Genomic DNA, 19,894 nt, shown 5'->3' with positions numbered 1-19,894 from the left:
TTTGCTTTGATACATTCACCCCTATTCCCATCCGCATTACTCACTTTGCTGCATTTGCTTACATCGATACACTTGCTCATATTCCCATCCACTACAGTCTCCCACAAATGGATCACACCAAGTGGGACCCTCTGCAGTGTATTTGAACAAAAAGCCTTTACAGATTCAGCTTTCGAATACATGTGCATTACTATTCTATAGAATGATTGGTTCCAGTCTCCTCGCCCGGCCCGTCAATTCCTACGCGCACTCAGTCTTGTTACTCCCCCCATTTCTTTTAAATCAGTGGTAGGAATGAAGTAGAGGGTTGGTGAGTCAGTGGTCGCAGGGACTGATGCTGGCATGACCTTTTCCCTCATTTCTCCAGTAGCTGTGTCACCAAAATCGGGAATCAAACTCCTGAACAGCAATATAGCATTAAGAAGCAGCATTCTTTGTTGCAGCGCTGGATGCACGGGGGATCCTTCCACCCAGCATACATGCCGGTCTGAAAATCTGGACAGAATCTATTTAGTGATTTCATACATCAACATTAATAATTCCCTGAACACTAATACATAATCATCAGTTTTCCTGGAAACCATTGTAATATTCCCCACCCACTTGTGCATGCTCAGTCTTTTGAGTCAAGGGTCTTCTGGTGGTCTTGGGGGTTGTCAGAGTGGGCCCTCCTCAAATTCTCTGGCGGAACCCTTCCTTAAAATCTCCATCCGTGGTCTTGGGAAGGTCGCGTTTTCCTTGATTTTCTGGCTCCAAAGTGATGGCTCAGGGCCTATCTTCACAGCTGGGGTTTGAGGCCTGCCTTTGTTCTACCACTCTTCTTAATCACCCCAGACATGCTGGGCTAACTGCTAACAAACAAGATGTTGTAGCAGTTCTGAGACTCCGTGTTCCCTCTAAGGGCACATAGATTTCATACAAAATTTACCCTATGTGACTACAGTGAGCCAAAGGCTCACTGGGCTCTGTTTATTGTCGCGGAGCACCAATGAGGCCCTGCACGGCACAGCGGGTCCCTTCGCGCCAGCTGGCGCCAGGAGGGCACAGCGATGAGTCCCGCAGGGCCCTGTCCCAGCACCTGCCCCAGCACGGGGCTCGCCAGTGGCTTAAAGCCCAGGTTGTCCACGGGGATCCCAAAGGCTCTCAGCTTGGCCTCCAACGTGTGCAGCATGTCATTGTGTGCCTGCAAGAGAAGCGTCCCATGCTCAGCCTGATACCGAGCTCTAGCCCAGCACCTCCCTGCCTTGCCATGGACGCTCTGCACCTCCCTGCATGGAGAGGACCCCAAAATGCCTTCCTTTGCAGGGGAAACCGCAGCCTGGGCTGGCTCCTGCCCAGGCCATGAAGCAGCTCAGCCGGCCTGCTGGAAGTTCCCTTCCATCCACTTGGTGCAAGGCTTGGAGTAGAAATTCCCATTTCCACCCCACCAAGCCACAGCCAGCACCCACCAGGCCCCAGCCCTGACCTGCAGGGCTCAGGGAAGCTTCATCCCCTTCCCTCACCTTGCAGACTTGGGCTAGCTGCAGCTGCAGCTGCCTGATGGTGGTGTTCTTCGAACTGACCAAGTCCTGCAAAGGGAGATGGTGCATCAGGCAACAGCTACACGGCCCTGGGGACACGGCGGCTGTGAGCAGTGTGACAGAGTGCACAGAGGAGCTGCTGCGCAGCGGCCGAGCTGGCAGCAGGACTTAGCTTGCAGTACAGCCTGACAGGTGGCCACCGCTCTATGTCCTTCCAGCCAGAACTGCCAGGGACAGCCAGCCCCAGGCAGAGGTGAGGGACATGGATGAGTGACATGGCAGCTTCAGCCACGGAGGACGAGGGCTTGCATGGCTCAGGGTCAGCTTTCACCATAAGGCAGCCTCTGCCCTCCAAGGCCAGCCCTCACCGGGCCCCACACAGTACCTCCAGCTTGCTGGAGACCAAGAAGAGGGCATCCGGGTCGAGGTTGGAGGCTGCAAAGGCCTCACTGAGCTCCACATCCTTTTTCTCCACCATGCTGAGGAGCCCTTTCAGCTTGCGCTCTAGGAGCAAGTTCTTGAAGCCCGTCTTCTGCTGCACCTCTTCTGTGGCTTGGGTGAACTTCTGATAGAGCTCATCTCGCTCCGCCTGCACCTGCTCCCAAAGACAGCGTGCCTTCACACCCGGGCTGGCGGCAACCCCGGGCCAGCACCAGACAGGTCTGGTGGCTTGGCCCTGCCTGCTCCAGCCGCGGCCTGGCCATTCCCCATGGCACCTGCAGCCCACAGGAAGGCAGGTGCTGGAGCACAGCTTCTCTCCCTCCCTCCCTTCATGGCTGGCACTCCCTCAGCACCCACACTTCTGCTCTCGCCTCCCCTCCAGGCCCGAGACACCTCTGACAGCAGAATGGCTGGATGGGCACTGGTTTACACTTCAGAGGGGGCCCCACAGCACACAAGGGTCTCTCCTCTCCTCGCAGCTGGCAGGAGTCCCTGGCTCACAGCTGGTTAAGAAGTGTCCTAATTAGGACACAATTTCTCCACCACAGCTTATTTTGGAATGCAATTAATATGTTGCTGCCTTCATGATGGATCGATAACAAGGCCTCAGACCAGTCTTCCTGTTCCTGAGGATTTCTGCTAATTACAAACAAGCTCTCTTCTTGCCTCCAGAGATTTATCTTCGCTGGGAGGGGGAGAGGCTGAGTCTGGGAGAACTCAGACAATGGGACTCATCCCGAGCCACTCCCGCATGGCAAACAAGGGAAGCAACCCCCAAATGCCAGCAGAAGGAGGGAGCGAGCTCCCACCGGGGGTGCTGACCCATGACAATCCCTCGCCACAGCTCTGCTCCAGAACTGCTGCTGCAGCCAGTGGCTCCCTGGCTGGGAGGGGACTACCTGAGCGTGCGCGATTGCTTAGCCAAGTACAAGGCCAGGCCTGTCTGCTGAGCTGAGTGGAAGATGCCAAAGCTGTGAGAAGCTTCACTGGAAGTAGCAGTTATCTCAGGGCTCTGGATCAGATCTTCTGAAAGCCCTTGGCTAAGCACAAACTCTCTGCTCAGTCCCCATGACCAGCCCTCTGCGGAGGGGCCAGGGTTTTGGAGAGGGAAGTGGGATGCCCAGACCCATCTGCAGCTCTCACCTTGCTGAACCTCTGCTCCAGGACCTCGTGTTCCCACTGAAGAGCCTTCAGTTCCTTCTGGGTGAGTTTCAGATGGGCTCTGATGTTCTGCGAGTGGGAAGGGGCAGTTAAAAAGCACAGGTTTCTCTGGGAGGTGTGGGGGACACGTTCGGGCAAGGCAGGAGAGTGACCAGCAAAGAGAAATGGGTGAGAAAAAAGAAGCAGTACCCGCACCAACACCCTTTCCTCTCTGCTGTGGAGGCGACTCTACTTTCTCGCTACCGGAGTGCCATTTGAGATCGTACAAGCACCCAGCGAAGCCCAAAGGAACTCAGAGGACTTTGCTCAGGGATCTGGCCAAGCCGAGTGGCAGAGGTCACTGCTGAGCGGCTGCCTCCAGGACAGAGCCAGGGCCACTGGGGAGAGGACAGGGCTGGCACTCACCCTCAGGGCCTCCTTGTCCTTGTCATAGTTGGCCAACTTCTTCTGCAGCTCAGACAGCTGCTCGCGGGCCTGCTGCAGGGGCTCCTTCAGCTGCTTGTTCTGGAGCAGCACACGTGCCTTCTCCTTTTCCAAGCGATTCCCTTTCTTCTTCATCTCCTCCATCTGCTCCTGTTCTTGGAAACACAAGTGCCAACTCCTGGGGGCTGCCTAGGTCCTCAGGGCTTCCCCAACCCTCCGGACACCCTCCTGCTGCTGGCCCAGCAAGACCCTGTGCTCAAGAGCTTCACTCCTGGAATGGTAGCAGACCCTCGGGAGAGTAGCAGCACCCACACGGCCGCCTGGGAACCGGCCAGACCTGGGTGAAATCCTCACAGGAGCGGTCCATTGCTGGAATGGTGACACTGCAGGCCAGGCAGGCTGAGGCAGGGGGGCAGGCAGTACCTTGAGCAAGTCTATGAGCGCCATGTTTTTGTCACGCATATCATTGTAGTAGTCCTTGATGTCACGGAAGGCTTTCTCGTGGTTCCTCATCAGCTCATCAATCTGGGTGTTCTTCCCCTCCTCCACTTTGTGGACCTCGGTCATTCTACACAAGTCAAGCTCGTCCCGCAGCACTTCCATCTTGTTGGTGTACTTGGCCTTGATCTCTGGGGGAGCACACAGAGAGCTGAGTGAGGACCTCCTGGAGATCGCACGTAACATGCCCCAGTGCCATTAATAGGTGAGGTGCCAGAGTGGCATGTGCCACTGTGGCATCACTGGAGTTCAAGACACTTGTTAGCAGTGTCACCACAGGTGCCACCAGTGTGCGGAGCAGCTACACTGGGACCACGGAGAGCAGAGCAACAGGCGCCCTGCCTGCACCCTCTGGAAACTTGGGGAAAACTGTCCAGAACTCGGGGAAAACAAGCCAGAACTGGAGGGAAACCCATCCCCCTTTCTGCTCGAGGCTCTGCCACGGAGCCCGGCAGCACAGCAGAGCTCGGAGAAGCCTCCCCTGGCACACTGACAAAGGGAGGTCACGCAGGAGCTACGCGCACGGACTCACCTTTCACCTGTCTCTCAAAGTTGTTGTGCAGCTGGGTGATCTCCTCCTCTTGTTTCTGTTAGGGAGAAGCTACATGTCAGAGACACATAATCAAATCCTCAGGCAGCTGCATCCTGAAGGATTCCCTCCTGCTCCCTGGGAAAGGCCCCTGCTGTGGTGCCAGTCCCACGTTATCTCTGCACACGGCAGCTCATGGGTTCTCCAGCAGCTCTCACAGCTCTCCGTTGCAGGAGGGGGATTTCGCAGGAGCTGGGAGCCCCAGGAAGCCCTTCTCCGCAGCCCCACCACCTCCCTCTGCAGCAGATGCACACGGCTCATACATGGCTCCGGCCCGGCCAGGGACCTACCAGGTGCATGTTTTTCAGTGCCTCCTCACTGGCCAGCTCCTGCTCCTTCAGCTCCATTTTCATGGAACGCATGTCCTTCCTCAGCTCCATCTCCTGGGCCCAGTGATCCTTCTGGGCCCGCTTCATGGACAGGGTGCCCTCCCCCTTCAGCTCGGTGAGGTTTTCTTGGTGTTCGTGCAACAAGTGCTTCACCTTCTGCTTGTAAACCTAAAGACAAGCTACAGACTGGGTGAGGGGCTTCTGCAGGAGACATGTGGACCTGGGATTTTTATCTGTGACGCGTCTGGGTTGCATCTCACCCAGCTTCTCCTCCTCTAGCCCTTCCCTCACCTCCTCAGAGCTGCCCAAGGCTCAGACAGAGCTTGGGGCACTCACAACATCTCCCAGCCTCCTGCCCTCCCACCTTCAGCTCCACTTGTTGCTGCTCCTCCGCCTCCTTCATCTCCCACTCCTTCTTCCGCAACTCTGCTTTCTGCTCCTCCAGCTGCCGGCGGGTCATCTCCCAGAAGCTGTGAAACTTGTCACGTTCCAGCTGGAAATAGTTGCGCTCTTCCCGTTCCCGGTCCAGCTCCTCCCGCAGACGCGCAACATGCTTCTCCAGCTGCAAAGCCAAGGGGAAGAGCCAGGGAGGGGAAAAAAGAGGCCTCAGACAGACACCTCCACAAGACACCCGTGGCAAGCCATGTCACAAACCTGGCAGGCCACAGTGGCCATCAATGGGATGGAGGCGCGCAGGAGAGAAGGGGACGGGCCCTGACACAGGGACATCTGGGGACTGTGGGGGTTGCCCAGCGCCTGACAGAACCCATCAGCCCCTGGAAAAGGAGTAACACCATTCCCAGGTGCCTAAATACTACTGATTTGTAGAATCAAATCATAGAATCGTTTAGGTTGGAAAAGACCTTGAATATCACTGAGTCCAACCGTTATCTCAACACTGCCAAGGCCACCACCAATCCATGTCCCTAAGCAGCACATCTGCGTGCCTTTTAAATATCTCTGGGGGTGGTGACTCCACTGCTTCTCTGGGCAGCCTGTTCCAATGCTTGAGAACCCTTTGGGTGAAGGTGGTTTCCTCTCACCCTACCACTTCTTACTTGGGAGAAGAGACCCACAACCTCTCTGCTCCAACCTCCTTTCGGGTAGTTGTAGAGAGCACTAAGATCTCCCCTCAGCCTCCTTTTCTCCAGCACAGGACTCGGGCTCCAGACCCTTCACCAGCATCGTTGCTCTCCTTTGGGTGTGCTCCAGCACCTCAATGTTTTTCTTTCAGTGAGGGGCCCAAAAGTGAACACAGCACTGGAGGTGCGGCCTCACCAGTGCTGACTACAGGGGACGATCACTGCCCTAATTATCCTGGCTACTCTCTGAGACAATCCAGGATGCTGTAGGCCTTCTTGGCCACCTGGGCATGCTGCTTGCTCTGAGATGTGCAAGATCTTTCCCAAGGAGCAAGGTCCCCAGCCCAGGGCCATCTGCTCCTCTGTTGGTAGGACACTGGGCAAAACAAGGGGACTTGGAGCAACTGAGGGCGCCGCGAGCAAGAGCACAGCAGGCTGCCATCACAGAGCTCCCAGCTGAGCCATCAGCTGGCTGAGCAGGCTGCCGGAGTTATGGAGTCGGGGAGAAGACAGGGAGGGCACAGGGCTGGAGAGCAGAGTGGGCCGGACCAGCAGAAGGGAGGATGGGACGAGGGGGCTGCTCCTTCCAGGACCAGTGAGAATCCCTCACCAGCACAGCTGGCCATCAGGCAGGGAAATGATCCTCAGCTGCTTGTCTCTGTCACCCTCCGCCACCTGTCATTGCCGGAGCCAGGTGCTGAGCTGGGCTTCCTAAGCGGGACTGGTGTGGAAGATGAGGGCTCTCTCACCTGCTCCTTGCTCATCTCCTGCGGGGACAAAGCATCCACCACTGCTGGAGTTTTGCTTTCTTCCCCTTTTTTCCCGCCTTTCTTTTTGGGTGCCTAAGGAGAGAAAGCAAAACACACGAGGTGTGTGCATGGCTCAGGTGCTGGGAAGAAACTGTGCTGCTCAGAGCTCCCACAGCAGCCCAGGCCACCAAATGTCCCTGCTCTCATGGCTGGGACAGGGTGAGGAGGGGGACAGGGAGCCAGGGTCCGTGGAAGGGGCCTGGAAGCCCCTGACAGCCTCCAGCACAGCCACGGCTCATACCCAGCCACTGCTGGCCCAAAGCGAAGCCCAGAATGCCCGTACCCAAAAGAAGGGCTCGGGAGCAGCATCACAGGCCTGGGCATGGCGCTGAGGGGCTCCCTCCCCAGGGCTGGGCCCAGGACAAGCTCAGGCCCTGCTCTCACCATGGCTGCTGCCACTCACACTGTGGTCTCCAAGGCAATGGGAACGCGCATCTGGAGAGAGGTGTGAGGTGGTCGGACACGCCCGTTAGCAACGTGGGGCTGCACCGTGGCAACGGGGGTGGGGCCTAGTCCAGGCCCTGAACCAGGTCGCCACGCCAACAAAGGCAACAAGTGGTGCCGAAACCCGGGAAGTCGCCTGGACGGGTGAACGGCGGCCGGAGCGGCAGGACCAGCCCGGCGGGGAGGACGCTCCCGGACCAACAAGGAGGATGGAAGCCCTTGTGAAGGTCGTATCACAATTACATAAGCAGTGGGGTATTGATTGTAAGCCCAAAGATTTTACTGTCGCAGTTGCGAGGCTTTTACAAATTGGGGTCATTGACCAGCCGGTGGATATTCTCCACCCTGAAGTGTGGGATAAATGCACTAAAGCATTAGCCGAGGAGACGATGTCCTCGGGTAGCGGGAAAAACCTTAAGTCGTGGGGGAAAGTCGTACAGGCCCTGCAGAAGGCCTTACAAGAGCAGGAAACCTGGAGGGCGGCAAGGGACTGTTTGTTAGTCACTCCGAAATTGGGAGTCGGGGCAGCTACGCAGACTCCGCACCCCCCAAACGGCGGGGATTCCACGGAGTCCAAAAACTTACAAGAGGGCGACACGCCCCCTCTACCCCTGAACCCCTCGCCCCCTCAGTCCCCAAACCCTGACCCGATTACGGAGGCACAGAAGCGCGCACTGTCCTTCTGGGGTGGGTTAACTGAGGAAGCCAGGGGCGCTGAAGCCCGGGCGAGACCACCACCTTATGCGCCTCATAATGGCGCCGAACCCCGGGGGGAGGGCGGGGCGAAGATGTCCCCGGTGGGAACAAAGAAGAAGCGCTCGAGCTAAGAAGCGCACACAAAGGTGAAGGGCAGGAGGACAAGAAGGAGAAGAGTGGTGGGGGCGACCGGGGAGGGGAGGGGAGTGTGAGTGAAGCGCCGACAGCCAATCAGAGCGGCCCGCCGAGCAGAAGGCGGGGCGAACCAAAACGGAGGGACAAGCCAAGGGGGAGGGAACGGCCCGCCCACCAAGGAAGTAGGCGGCGCCCAACAAACAGGCATCAGAACCCGGAAGTAACCAGTCAGTCGAGTTCCGACTCCGGAACAGCCGCGAGCTGGGGCGAGCGGCTCGTAACCGATTCAGACTCAGAGGAGGAGGACACGAGGGTAAATAAAATTAAAAGCAAAAATATCCCCAGCCAAAATAAAAAGGAATCGCGAGGGGAAGGAGTTCCTCTCACGGATTGGAGGGAAATAAAGATTGCCTGTGCGGATTGGGTCCCAACAGCCACGCTGGCGTTCCCGGTCCGGGTGGCAGACGGGGGACAAAGGGTTTACTCGCCACACCGTGGTTAACCACCCTGGTATCTACCCTGGGAGGGCCAGTCACAATGATCGTGTTAGCATTGGTCTTCGGACCCTGTATACTAAACAGACTCGTGTCGTTTGTCAAGAGCCGATTAGAGACGGTTAACGTCATGTTAGTGGAACGCATGGAACACCGACAATTGCTTTAAGGTTCTGTTTGTTTAGAATTATCCCTAATCGTTCCCCATTTACCATCCGCCCAGCGTGCCTTACACTCGCTATCGCGAGATGATTACACAGTATTTTCACTCAGGTTTACTAACAGTATTAGGCTTGCCTTCGCTTTTACGCCTACTCACAAAGTGCCGTTAATCGATCTTTTTAAGGTAACAACTATTTTAAGATATATATATTCTTTACGATTGCTGTAAAACGTAGAACAAGAACAGAATATTTGAACTAACTTAACTATACGTTTAGTATGTTTTTATCCGAGATCACGGTGTACGTATTCTTGAACTGGATCCAAAGTGCGTCTTTGTAGTTGCGGTACGAATTTATTGTGTTCTGTCATTGTAGATTTCTTTGTTCCCTTGTAGTGGGACCCCGATGGCCCTGAATGGTATCCTTTACACCGCGATACCTCTTGTAAACCTGTGTTTGTTCCAGAGTGCAAGTAAGTGCTGCAATGAAAAGTTGTGAGCAGTGTTTAGCTGGAATTTCGAGTGTTCTAGGTGAGTAAAGAGAGGGTTGTGTATGTGTACGCTGGAAAGAGGAAGTCGGGCTGAGGGAAGAGAGGAAGTAGTCGCCCAGTCGGATTCTGGGGGAGTGGCAGCACCCCTCAAACTCTGGGGAAGGGGTGGTACAGCAACTGAGTTGCTGGACACGGAGTAAAGACAGGATCAGAGAATGAATCAGTAAATATGGGAGGAGGTCAGAGTGGAGGAACATTAAAGAAAAGCCCTTTAGGTTGTGTACTTGCTCACTGGAAAGATATCGTTGGGACTGGACGTACGGAAAGTAAGAAGACCTCTACCCAGCAGTGGCGGATCCATACGCCCTGCTGACTGTGATGACACCTGAACCACTTTGGCTTGCTGCTCCGGATTTGAAAGGACGCTTTTTTTCTTTTGCCTCCCTCTCCATGAGGCCAGTCAAAATCGTTTGCATTCGAATGGGAAAAGACTGTGATATTTTGATCAATTTAATTACGCATAGGGAGGGGGGAAATGTGGGTAGCTAGGGTCTGGCGACCGGAAGATATCGCGCTGTACGGAAAGATAGGGTCTCTCTCCTGATGACCAATAGCGGTCAGTTTGTGATGCAAGCAGACGGAAATAACGTTGTAAACCTAAGCTATATAAGGTCGTGTTACCCCTCAATAAACGCCATTTGCCGTCCACCACACTGGTGTCAGCGAGCTGATGGACCGAGCGGCCTGGGGTTGGTCGCCGTGCCGTTCCTGAACCAGGTCGCCACGCCAACAAAGGCAACAGGAGGTAGTAGAGAAAATGTTAAGCCCGGGAAGAGGGAGGGGTGGGGGGAGGTTATCTTGTTCCCTGTCTCATTCTCCTGCTAGTTTTAGAAATAAATGAGTGTTTTTCCCCAAGTCGAGTCTGTTTTGCCCGTAACGGTAACTTTAAGGATTTCTCCCTGTCCTTATCTCAAACCTTGAGCTGTTTTTCCTTATATTATCTCTCCCTATTCTCTCGGAGGGTGGGGGGAATGAGAGAGAGACTGCGTAGTCTGGTCCCGATCGGGGCTGAACTACTACACAGCCAAAGAGGGATTATGGTTTTTCATAGGTTGCAGTACATGCTTACAATCATTGTTAGCATTTTCAACAGCCAGTTGTAATAGCAACATCCCTCTTGCATCATCATTGTCGAACTGCTGCTCGAAAGTAGCTTGCAGACGATCTATGAAATCTGCATATGGCTCATTAGCTCCTTGCAGCACCTTAACAAAAGATTGAGGTCCTTCGCCTTTTGATGCTGGGATTTTTCTCACTGCCCTAAGAGCAATATGTCTAATTTGAGCATACGCTTCTCTCGGGAACTGTGCCTGCAGGAGCGAGTTACTATAAGCATTTTCTCCTGCCAGTTGTTCATATCCTATTGGAATCTGTTGATTTAAATTTTGTAATACTTTGCACAGTACATCCTTCTTTAAAATCATGGACTGTGTAGGTGTTAACACCATTTTCATTAACAATTTCCAATCATGTGGATCCAGAGTATACGACTCTGCTTTTGCCTCAAGTAAGGGTGTAGTAAAAGAAGAATGTATCCCTCCCTTCTTTACTGTCCGTCGCAGCTCCTTTATAGCATCATAACTGAGAGGCTGCGAAACCAGCTGCTGATTAGCTTGATACATAACTGGACAGGCTAAAACAGTTTGCCAGTCACCATTCTGCATTGCCTCTTTTTTACGCTCTTCCCAGATACCACACATTTCAACATTCACAGCTGCATGACTAACATTCACATTTCACGGAGGAGGGAACAGATCAGGTTTCTTTTCAAAGTCTTTTGAACCCACATTAAATACATCTACCTCCAGAGAGGTTTCGTTATTAGCAAGCGCAGTATCAGGAAAAGAATTGATAGGTGAAACCCGAGGCAAATCTGGCACGCGAGACTGTGGTGACGACAGCGACGGTAAAAGCGTGGAAGCAGGGTGTACAAGTGCAGGTTGCAGGGGAACAGGAATACAGCACGGAGTTTTCTGCCCCGACCCGCGGCACGGAGTTCTCTGTGCTAATCCCTCCCCCCAACCAGTTTCTGGGGAGATGCCATTGTTACAGGGGGACACGCTTACAGGTTGAGGGTCTGGTAATGGAGATGCCGACGCCTCAGGCAAAGAAGAATTAGTAGACTCTGTTGAAACATTGTCGAGGGTTAGCATGATTTGTACCCAAGTGGCTAAGTTTTTGCAAGCTTGGCTGCAAAAAGCTGCTGCAGCGATTTTTTGAAGGCTTGTGCCCACTTTCTCCCAAGCCTCTATTTGAAAAGTCCCGTCTGCAGGAAATTGCGGATGATTTTCACGAATCCACTCTAATAAAGTCATTAACTGTGGGCTGGTAACAGTCCTGCCCTGCGTTTTCAGCATTTTTCCCATTACATCAATGCTTTGCATCTCATCTGAGGATATTTTCCCTCCCATGATTCCCAGTTGCTCACCTGTATGCAAGTGATGAGCGCGCTTTCTGATGTGTGGATCCTCAATCCCGGTTTCTGGATTCCGGCCTCTGGTTCAACTGGGCTATGCCACCAGTGCAGGCTTTGTTCAAGCCTCTTCAGAGTTTCCGTCCTTGTTCCTTTTGAAGTTTAAGTGCGTCCCTGTTTGGGCGCCATCTGTGGCATATTGGTGGGACAGAGTAACGGGCAAGACAGCAAGTGAGCCCAAAAGGCCAAAGTTTATTTTTACAGCAGTGTTTTATACTCTTTACCTGGATGCTCTTTGTCTACGATCTCTATTCCTATAGGGCAACTATTAGCACGATCTCTACCACCCCACTATTTGTCCAATTTGCTTCACGCTTTTGATTGACGTTGTAGCATTGTTCTTCATCACGTACTTCTTCACACCGTTGCTTCTCAGCATGTACTCTCGCTTTGCCCATTGTGCTCAGGTCCTGTTTGCTTTGATACATTCACCCCTATTCCCATCCGCATTACTCACTTTGCTGCATTTGCTTACATCGATACACTTGCTCATATTCCCATCCACTACAGTCTCCCACAAATGGATCACACCAAGTGGGACCCTCTGCAGTGTATTTGAACAAAAAGCCTTTACAGATTCAGCTTTCGAATACATGTGCATTACTATTCTATAGAATGATTGGTTCCAGTCTCCTCGCCCGGCCCGTCAATTCCTACGCGCACTCAGTCCTGTTACTCCCCCCATTTCTTTTAAATCAGTGGTAGGAATGAAGTAGAGGGTTGGTGAGTCAGTGGTCGCAGGGACTGATGCTGGCATGACCTTTTCCCTCATTTCTCCAGTAGCTGTGTCACCAAAATCGGGAATCAAACTCCTGAACAGCAATATAGCATTAAGAAGCAGCATTCTTTGTTGCAGCGCTGGATGCACGGGGGATCCTTCCACCCAGCATACATGCCGGTCTGAAAATCTGGACAGAATCTATTTAGTGATTTCATACATCAACATTAATAATTCCCTGAACACTAATACATAATCATCAGTTTTCCTGGAAACCATTGTAATATTCCCCACCCACTTGTGCATGCTCAGTCTTTTGAGTCAAGGGTCTTCTGGTGGTCTTGGGGGTTGTCAGAGTGGGCCCTCCTCAAATTCTCTGGCGGAACCCTTCCTTAAAATCTCCATCCGTGGTCTTGGGAACAGGTCGCGTTTTCCTTGATTTTCTGGCTCCAAAGTGATGGCTCAGGGCCTATCTTCACAGCTGGGGTTTGAGGCCTGCCTTTGTTCTACCACTCTTCTTAATCACCCCAGACATGCTGGGCTAACTGCTAACAAACAAGATGTTGTAGCAGTTCTGAGACTCCGTGTTCCCTCTAAGGGCACATAGATTTCATACAAAATTTACCCTATGTGACTACAGTGAGCCAAAGGCTCACTGGGCTCTGTTTATTGTCGCGGAGCACCAATGAGGCCCTGCACGGCACAGCGGGTCCCTTCGCGCCAGCTGGCGCCAGGAGGGCACAGCGATGAGTCCCGCAGGGCCCTGTCCCAGCACCTGCCCCAGCACGGGGCTCGCCAGTGGCTTAAAGCCCAGGTTGTCCACGGGGATCCCAAAGGCTCTCAGCTTGGCCTCCAACGTGTGCAGCATGTCATTGTGTGCCTGCAAGAGAAGCGTCCCATGCTCAGCCTGATACCGAGCTCCAGCCCAGCACCTCCCTGCCTTGCCATGGACGCTCTGCACCTCCCTGCATGGAGAGGACCCCAAAATGCCTTCCTTTGCAGGGGAAACCGCAGCCTGGGCTGGCTCCTGCCCAGGCCATGAAGCAGCTCAGCCGGCCTGCTGGAAGTTCCCTTCCATCCACTTGGTGCAAGGCTTGGAGTAGAAATTCCCATTTCCACCCCACCAAGCCACAGCCAGCACCCACCAGGCCCCAGCCCTGACCTGCAGGGCTCAGGGAAGCTTCATCCCCTTCCCTCACCTTGCAGACTTGGGCTAGCTGCAGCTGCAGCTGCCTGATGGTGGTGTTCTTCGAACTGACCAAGTCCTGCAAAGGGAGATGGTGCATCAGGCAACAGCTACACGGCCCTGGGGACACGGCGGCTGTGAGCAGTGTGACAGAGTGCACAGAGGAGCTGCTGCGCAGCGGCCGAGCTGGCAGCAGGACTTAGCTTGCAGTACAGCCTGACAGGTGGCCACCGCTCTATGTCCTTCCAGCCAGAACTGCCAGGGACAGCCAGCCCCAGGCAGAGGTGAGGGACATGGATGAGTGACATGGCAGCTTCAGCCACGGAGGACGAGGGCTTGCATGGCTCAGGGTCAGCTTTCACCATAAGGCAGCCTCTGCCCTCCAAGGCCAGCCCTCACCGGGCCCCACACAGTACCTCCAGCTTGCTGGAGACCAAGAAGAGGGCATCCGGGTCGAGGTTGGAGGCTGCAAAGGCCTCACTGAGCTCCACATCCTTTTTCTCCACCATGCTGAGGAGCCCTTTCAGCTTGCGCTCTAGGAGCAAGTTCTTGAAGCCCGTCTTCTGCTGCACCTCTTCTGTGGCTTGGGTGAACTTCTGATAGAGCTCATCTCGCTCCGCCTGCACCTGCTCCCAAAGACAGCGTGCCTTCACACCCGGGCTGGCGGCAACCCCGGGCCAGCACCAGACAGGTCTGGTGGCTTGGCCCTGCCTGCTCCAGCCGCGGCCTGGCCATTCCCCATGGCACCTGCAGCCCACAGGAAGGCAGGTGCTGGAGCACAGCTTCTCTCCCTCCCTCCCTTCATGGCTGGCACTCCCTCAGCACCCACACTTCTGCTCTCGCCTCCCCTCCAGGCCCGAGACACCTCTGACAGCAGAATGGCTGGATGGGCACTGGTTTACACTTCAGAGGGGGCCCCACAGCACACAAGGGTCTCTCCTCTCCTCGCAGCTGGCAGGAGTCCCTGGCTCACAGCTGGTTAAGAAGTGTCCTAATTAGGACACAATTTCTCCACCACAGCTTATTTTGGAATGCAATTAATATGTTGCTGCCTTCATGATGGATCGATAACAAGGCCTCAGACCAGTCTTCCTGTTCCTGAGGATTTCTGCTAATTACAAACAAGCTCTCTTCTTGCCTCCAGAGATTTATCTTCGCTGGGAGGGGGAGAGGCTGAGTCTGGGAGAACTCAGACAATGGGACTCATCCCGAGCCACTCCCGCATGGCAAACAAGGGAAGCAACCCCCAAATACCAGCAGAAGGAGGGAGCGAGCTCCCACCGGGGGTGCTGACCCATGACAATCCCTCGCCACAGCTCTGCTCCAGAACTGCTGCTGCAGCCAGTGGCTCCCTGGCTGGGAGGGGACTACCTGAGCGTGCGCGATTGCTTAGCCAAGTACAAGGCCAGGCCTGTCTGCTGAGCTGAGTGGAAGATGCCAAAGCTGTGAGAAGCTTCACTGGAAGTAGCAGTTATCTCAGGGCTCTGGATCAGATCTTCTGAAAGCCCTTGGCTAAGCACAAACTCTCTGCTCAGTCCCCATGACCAGCCCTCTGCGGAGGGGCCAGGGTTTTGGAGAGGGAAGTGGGATGCCCAGACCCATCTGCAGCTCTCACCTTGCTGAACCTCTGCTCCAGGACCTCGTGTTCCCACTGAAGAGCCTTCAGTTCCTTCTGGGTGAGTTTCAGATGGGCTCTGATGTTCTGCGAGTGGGAAGGGGCAGTTAAAAAGCACAGGTTTCTCTGGGAGGTGTGGGGGACACGTTCGGGCAAGGCAGGAGAGTGACCAGCAAAGAGAAATGGGTGAGAAAAAAGAAGCAGTACCCGCACCAACACCCTTTCCTCTCTGCTGTGGAGGCGACTCTACTTTCTCGCTACCGGAGTGCCATTTGAGATCGTACAAGCACCCAGCGAAGCCCAAAGGAACTCAGAGGACTTTGCTCAGGGATCTGGCCAAGCCGAGTGGCAGAGGTCACTGCTGAGCGGCTGCCTCCAGGACAGAGCCAGGGCCACTGGGGAGAGGACAGGGCTGGCACTCACCCTCAGGGCCTCCTTGTCCTTGTCATAGTTGGCCAACTTCTTCTGCAGCTCAGACAGCTGCTCGCGGGCCTGCTGCAGGGGCTCCTTCAGCTGCTTGTTCTGGAGCAGCACACGTGCCTTCTCCTTTTCCAAGCGATTCCCTTTCTTCTTCATCTCTTCCATCTGCTCCTGTTCTTGGAAACACAAGTGCCAACTCCTGGGGGCTGCCTAGGTCCTCAGGGCTTCCCCAACCCTCCGGACACCCTCCTGCTGCTGGCCCAGCAAGACCCTGTGCTCAAGAGCTTCACTCCTGGAATGGTAGCAGACCCTCGGGAGAGTAGCAGCACCCACACGGCCGCCTGGGAACCGGCCAGACCTGGGTGAAATCCTCACAGGAGCGGTCCATTGCTGGAATGGTGACACTGCAGGCCAGGCAGGCTGAGGCAGGGGGGCAGGCAGTACCTTGAGCAAGTCTATGAGCGCCATGTTTTTGTCACGCATATCATTGTAGTAGTCCTTGATGTCACGGAAGGCTTTCTCGTGGTTCCTCATCAGCTCATCAATCTGGGTGTTCTTCCCCTCCTCCACTTTGTGGACCTCGGTCGTTCTACACAAGTCAAGCTCGTCCCGCAGCACTTCCATCTTGTTGGTGTACTTGGCCTTGATCTCTGGGGGAGCACACAGAGAGCTGAGTGAGGACCTCCTGGAGATCGCACGTAACATGCCCCAGTGCCATTAATAGGTGAGGTGCCAGAGTGGCGTGTGCCACTGTGGCATCACTGGAGTTCAAGACACTTGTTAGCAGTGTCACCACAGCTGCCACCAGTGTGCGGAGCAGCTACACTGGGACCACGGAGAGCAGAGCAACAGGCGCCCTGCCTGCACCCTCTGGAAACTTGGGGAAAACTGTCCAGAACTCGGGGAAAACAAGCCAGAACTGGAGGGAAACCCATCCCCCTTTCTGCTCGAGGCTCTGCCACGGAGCCCGGCAGCACAGCAGAGCTCGGAGAAGCCTCCCCTGGCACACTGACAAAGGGAGGTCACGCAGGAGCTACGCGCACAGACTCACCTTTCACCTGTCTCTCAAAGTTGTTGTGCAGCTGGGTGATCTCCTCCTCTTGTTTCTGTTAGGGAGAAGCTACATGTCAGAGACACATAATCAAATCCTCAGGCAGCTGCATCCTGAAGGATTCCCTCCTGCTCCCTGGGAAAGGCCCCTGCTGTGGTGCCAGTCCCACGTTATCTCTGCACACGGCAGCTCATGGGTTCTCCAGCAGCTCTCACAGCTCTCCGTTGCAGGAGGGGGATTTCGCAGGAGCTGGGAGCCCCAGGAAGCCCTTCTCCGCAGCCCCACCACCTCCCTCTGCAGCAGATGCACACGGCTCATACATGGCTCCGGCCCGGCCAGGGACCTACCAGGTGCATGTTTTTCAGTGCCTCCTCACTGGCCAGCTCCTGCTCCTTCAGCTCCATTTTCATGGAACGCATGTCCTTCCTCAGCTCCATCTCCTGGGCCCAGTGATCCTTCTGGGCCCGCTTCATGGACAGGGTGCCCTCCCCCTTCAGCTCGGTGAGGTTTTCTTGGTGTTCGTGCAACAAGTGCTTCACCTTCTGCTTGTAAACCTAAAGACAAGCTACAGACTGGGTGAGGGGCTTCTGCAGGAGACATGTGGACCTGGGATTTTTATCTGTGACGCGTCTGGGTTGCATCTCACCCAGCTTCTCCTCCTCTAGCCCTTCCCTCACCTCCTCAGAGCTGCCCAAGGCTCAGACAGAGCTTGGGGCACTCACAACATCTCCCAGCCTCCTGCCCTCCCACCTTCAGCTCCACTTGTTGCTGCTCCTCCGCCTCCTTCATCTCCCACTCCTTCTTCCGCAACTCTGCTTTCTGCTCCTCCAGCTGCCGGCGGGTCATCTCCCAGAAGCTGTGAAACTTGTCACGTTCCAGCTGGAAATAGTTGCGCTCTTCCCGTTCCCGGTCCAGCTCCTCCCGCAGACGCGCAACATGCTTCTCCAGCTGCAAAGCCAAGGGGAAGAGCCAGGGAGGGGAAAAAAGAGGCCTCAGACAGACACCTCCACAAGACACCCGTGGCAAGCCATGTCACAAACCTGGCAGGCCACAGTGGCCATCAATGGGATGGAGGCGCGCAGGAGAGAAGGGGACGGGCCCTGACACAGGGACATCTGGGGACTGTGGGGGTTGCCCAGGGCCTGACAGAACCCATCAGCCCCTGGAAAAGGAGTAACACCATTCCCAGGTGCCTAAATACTACTGATTTGTAGAATCAAATCATAGAATCGTTTAGGTTGGAAAAGACCTTGAATATCACTGAGTCCAACCGTTATCTCAACACTGCCAAGGCCACCACCAATCCATGTCCCTAAGCAGCACATCTGCGTGCCTTTTAAATATCTCTGGGGGTGGTGACTCCACTGCTTCTCTGGGCAGCCTGTTCCAATGCTTGAGAACCCTTTGGGTGAAGGTGGTTTCCTCTCACCCTACCACTTCTTACTTGGGAGAAGAGACCCACAACCTCTCTGCTCCAACCTCCTTTCGGGTAGTTGTAGAGAGCACTAAGATCTCCCCTCAGCCTCCTTTTCTCCAGCACAGGACTCGGGCTCCAGACCCTTCACCAGCATCGTTGCTCTCCTTTGGGTGTGCTCCAGCACCTCAATGTTTTTCTTTCAGTGAGGGGCCCAAAAGTGAACACAGCACTGGAGGTGCGGCCTCACCAGTGCTGACTACAGGGGACGATCACTGCCCTAATTATCCTGGCTACTCTCTGAGACAATCCAGGATGCTGTAGGCCTTCTTGGCCACCTGGGCATGCTGCTTGCTCTGAGATGTGCAAGATCTTTCCCAAGGAGCAAGGTCCCCAGCCCAGGGCCATCTGCTCCTCTGTTGGTAGGACACTGGGCAAAACAAGGGGACTTGGAGCAACTGAGGGCGCCGCGAGCAAGAGCACAGCAGGCTGCCATCACAGAGCTCCCAGCTGAGCCATCAGCTGGCTGAGCAGGCTGCCGGAGTTATGGAGTCGGGGAGAAGACAGGGAGGGCACAGGGCTGGAGAGCAGAGTGGGCCGGACCAGCAGAAGGGAGGATGGGACGAGGGGGCTGCTCCTTCCAGGACCAGTGAGAATCCCTCACCAGCACAGCTGGCCATCAGGCAGGGAAATGATCCTCAGCTGCTTGTCTCTGTCACCCTCCGCCACCTGTCATTGCCGGAGCCAGGTGCTGAGCTGGGCTTCCTAAGCGGGACTGGTGTGGAAGATGAGGGCTCTCTCACCTGCTCCTTGCTCATCTCCTGCGGGGACAAAGCATCCACCACTGCTGGAGTTTTGCTTTCTTCCCCTTTTTTCCCGCCTTTCTTTTTGGGTGCCTAAGGAGAGAAAGCAAAACACACGAGGTGTGTGCATGGCTCAGGTGCTGGGAAGAAACTGTGCTGCTCAGAGCTCCCACAGCAGCCCAGGCCACCAAATGTCCCTGCTGTCATGGCTGGGACAGGGTGAGGAGGGGGACAGGGAGCCAGGGTCCGTGGAAGGGGCCTGGAAGCCCCTGACAGCCTCCAGCACAGCCACGGCTCATACCCAGCCACTGCTGGCCCAAAGCGAAGCCCAGAATGCCCGTACCCAAAAGAAGGGCTCGGGAGCAGCATCACAGGCCTGGGCATGGCGCTGAGGGGCTCCCTCCCCAGGGCTGGGCCCAGGACAAGCTCAGGCCCTGCTCTCACCATGGCTGCTGCCACTCACACTGTGGTCTCCAAGGCAATGGGAACGCGCATCTGGAGAGAGGTGTGAGGTGGTCGGACACGCCTGTTAGCAACGTGGGGCTGCACCTTGGCAACGGGGGTGGGGCCTAGTCCAGGCCCTGAACCAGGTCGCCACGCCAACAAAGGCAACAAGTGGTGCCGAAACCCGGGAAGTCGCCTGGACGGGTGAACGGCGGCCGGAGCGGCAGGACCAGCCCGGCGGGGAGGACGCTCCCGGACCAACAAGGAGGATGGAAGCCCTTGTGAAGGTCGTATCACAATTACATAAGCAGTGGGGTATTGATTGTAAGCCCAAAGATTTTACTGTCGCAGTTGCGAGGCTTTTACAAATTGGGGTCATTGACCAGCCGGTGGATATTCTCCACCCTGAAGTGTGGGATAAATGCACTAAAGCAT

The 19,894-nt window shown here is 55.1% G+C and overlaps 2 protein-coding genes across 2 annotated transcripts; both read right to left on the bottom strand.

Moving 5' to 3' along the window:
- Positions 1 to 844: 844 nt before the first annotated feature.
- On the bottom strand, positions 845 to 6,879 carry LOC147596496 (dynein regulatory complex subunit 4-like). Its single transcript, XM_086771451.1, has 11 exons — positions 6,793 to 6,879; positions 5,326 to 5,523; positions 4,923 to 5,129; positions 4,576 to 4,630; positions 3,969 to 4,174; positions 3,528 to 3,695; positions 3,105 to 3,191; positions 1,906 to 2,115; positions 1,503 to 1,568; positions 1,008 to 1,183; positions 845 to 896 (listed from the first exon to the last, which is right to left on the bottom strand). Exons 1-11 carry the CDS (start codon positions 6,805 to 6,807, stop codon positions 845 to 847), a joined length of 1,440 nt encoding a protein of 479 aa, XP_086627577.1. The 5' UTR covers positions 6,808 to 6,879.
- Positions 6,880 to 13,067: 6,188 nt separating this feature from the next.
- On the bottom strand, positions 13,068 to 19,102 carry LOC147596495 (dynein regulatory complex subunit 4-like). The gene is made up of 11 exons (XM_086771450.1): positions 19,016 to 19,102; positions 17,549 to 17,746; positions 17,146 to 17,352; positions 16,799 to 16,853; positions 16,192 to 16,397; positions 15,751 to 15,918; positions 15,328 to 15,414; positions 14,129 to 14,338; positions 13,726 to 13,791; positions 13,231 to 13,406; positions 13,068 to 13,119 (listed from the first exon to the last, which is right to left on the bottom strand). The coding sequence occupies exons 1-11, from the start codon at positions 19,028 to 19,030 to the stop codon at positions 13,068 to 13,070; spliced, it is 1,440 nt and encodes a 479-aa protein (XP_086627576.1). The 5' UTR covers positions 19,031 to 19,102.
- Positions 19,103 to 19,894: the final 792 nt, after the last annotated feature.

This window comes from Chlamydotis macqueenii, chromosome Z, assembly GCF_036417535.1.
Source record: "Chlamydotis macqueenii isolate bChlMac1 chromosome Z, bChlMac1.mat, whole genome shotgun sequence".
Lineage (NCBI taxonomy): Eukaryota > Metazoa > Chordata > Aves > Otidiformes > Otididae > Chlamydotis > Chlamydotis macqueenii.
This window is presented reverse-complemented; position numbering and strand designations above follow the sequence as displayed.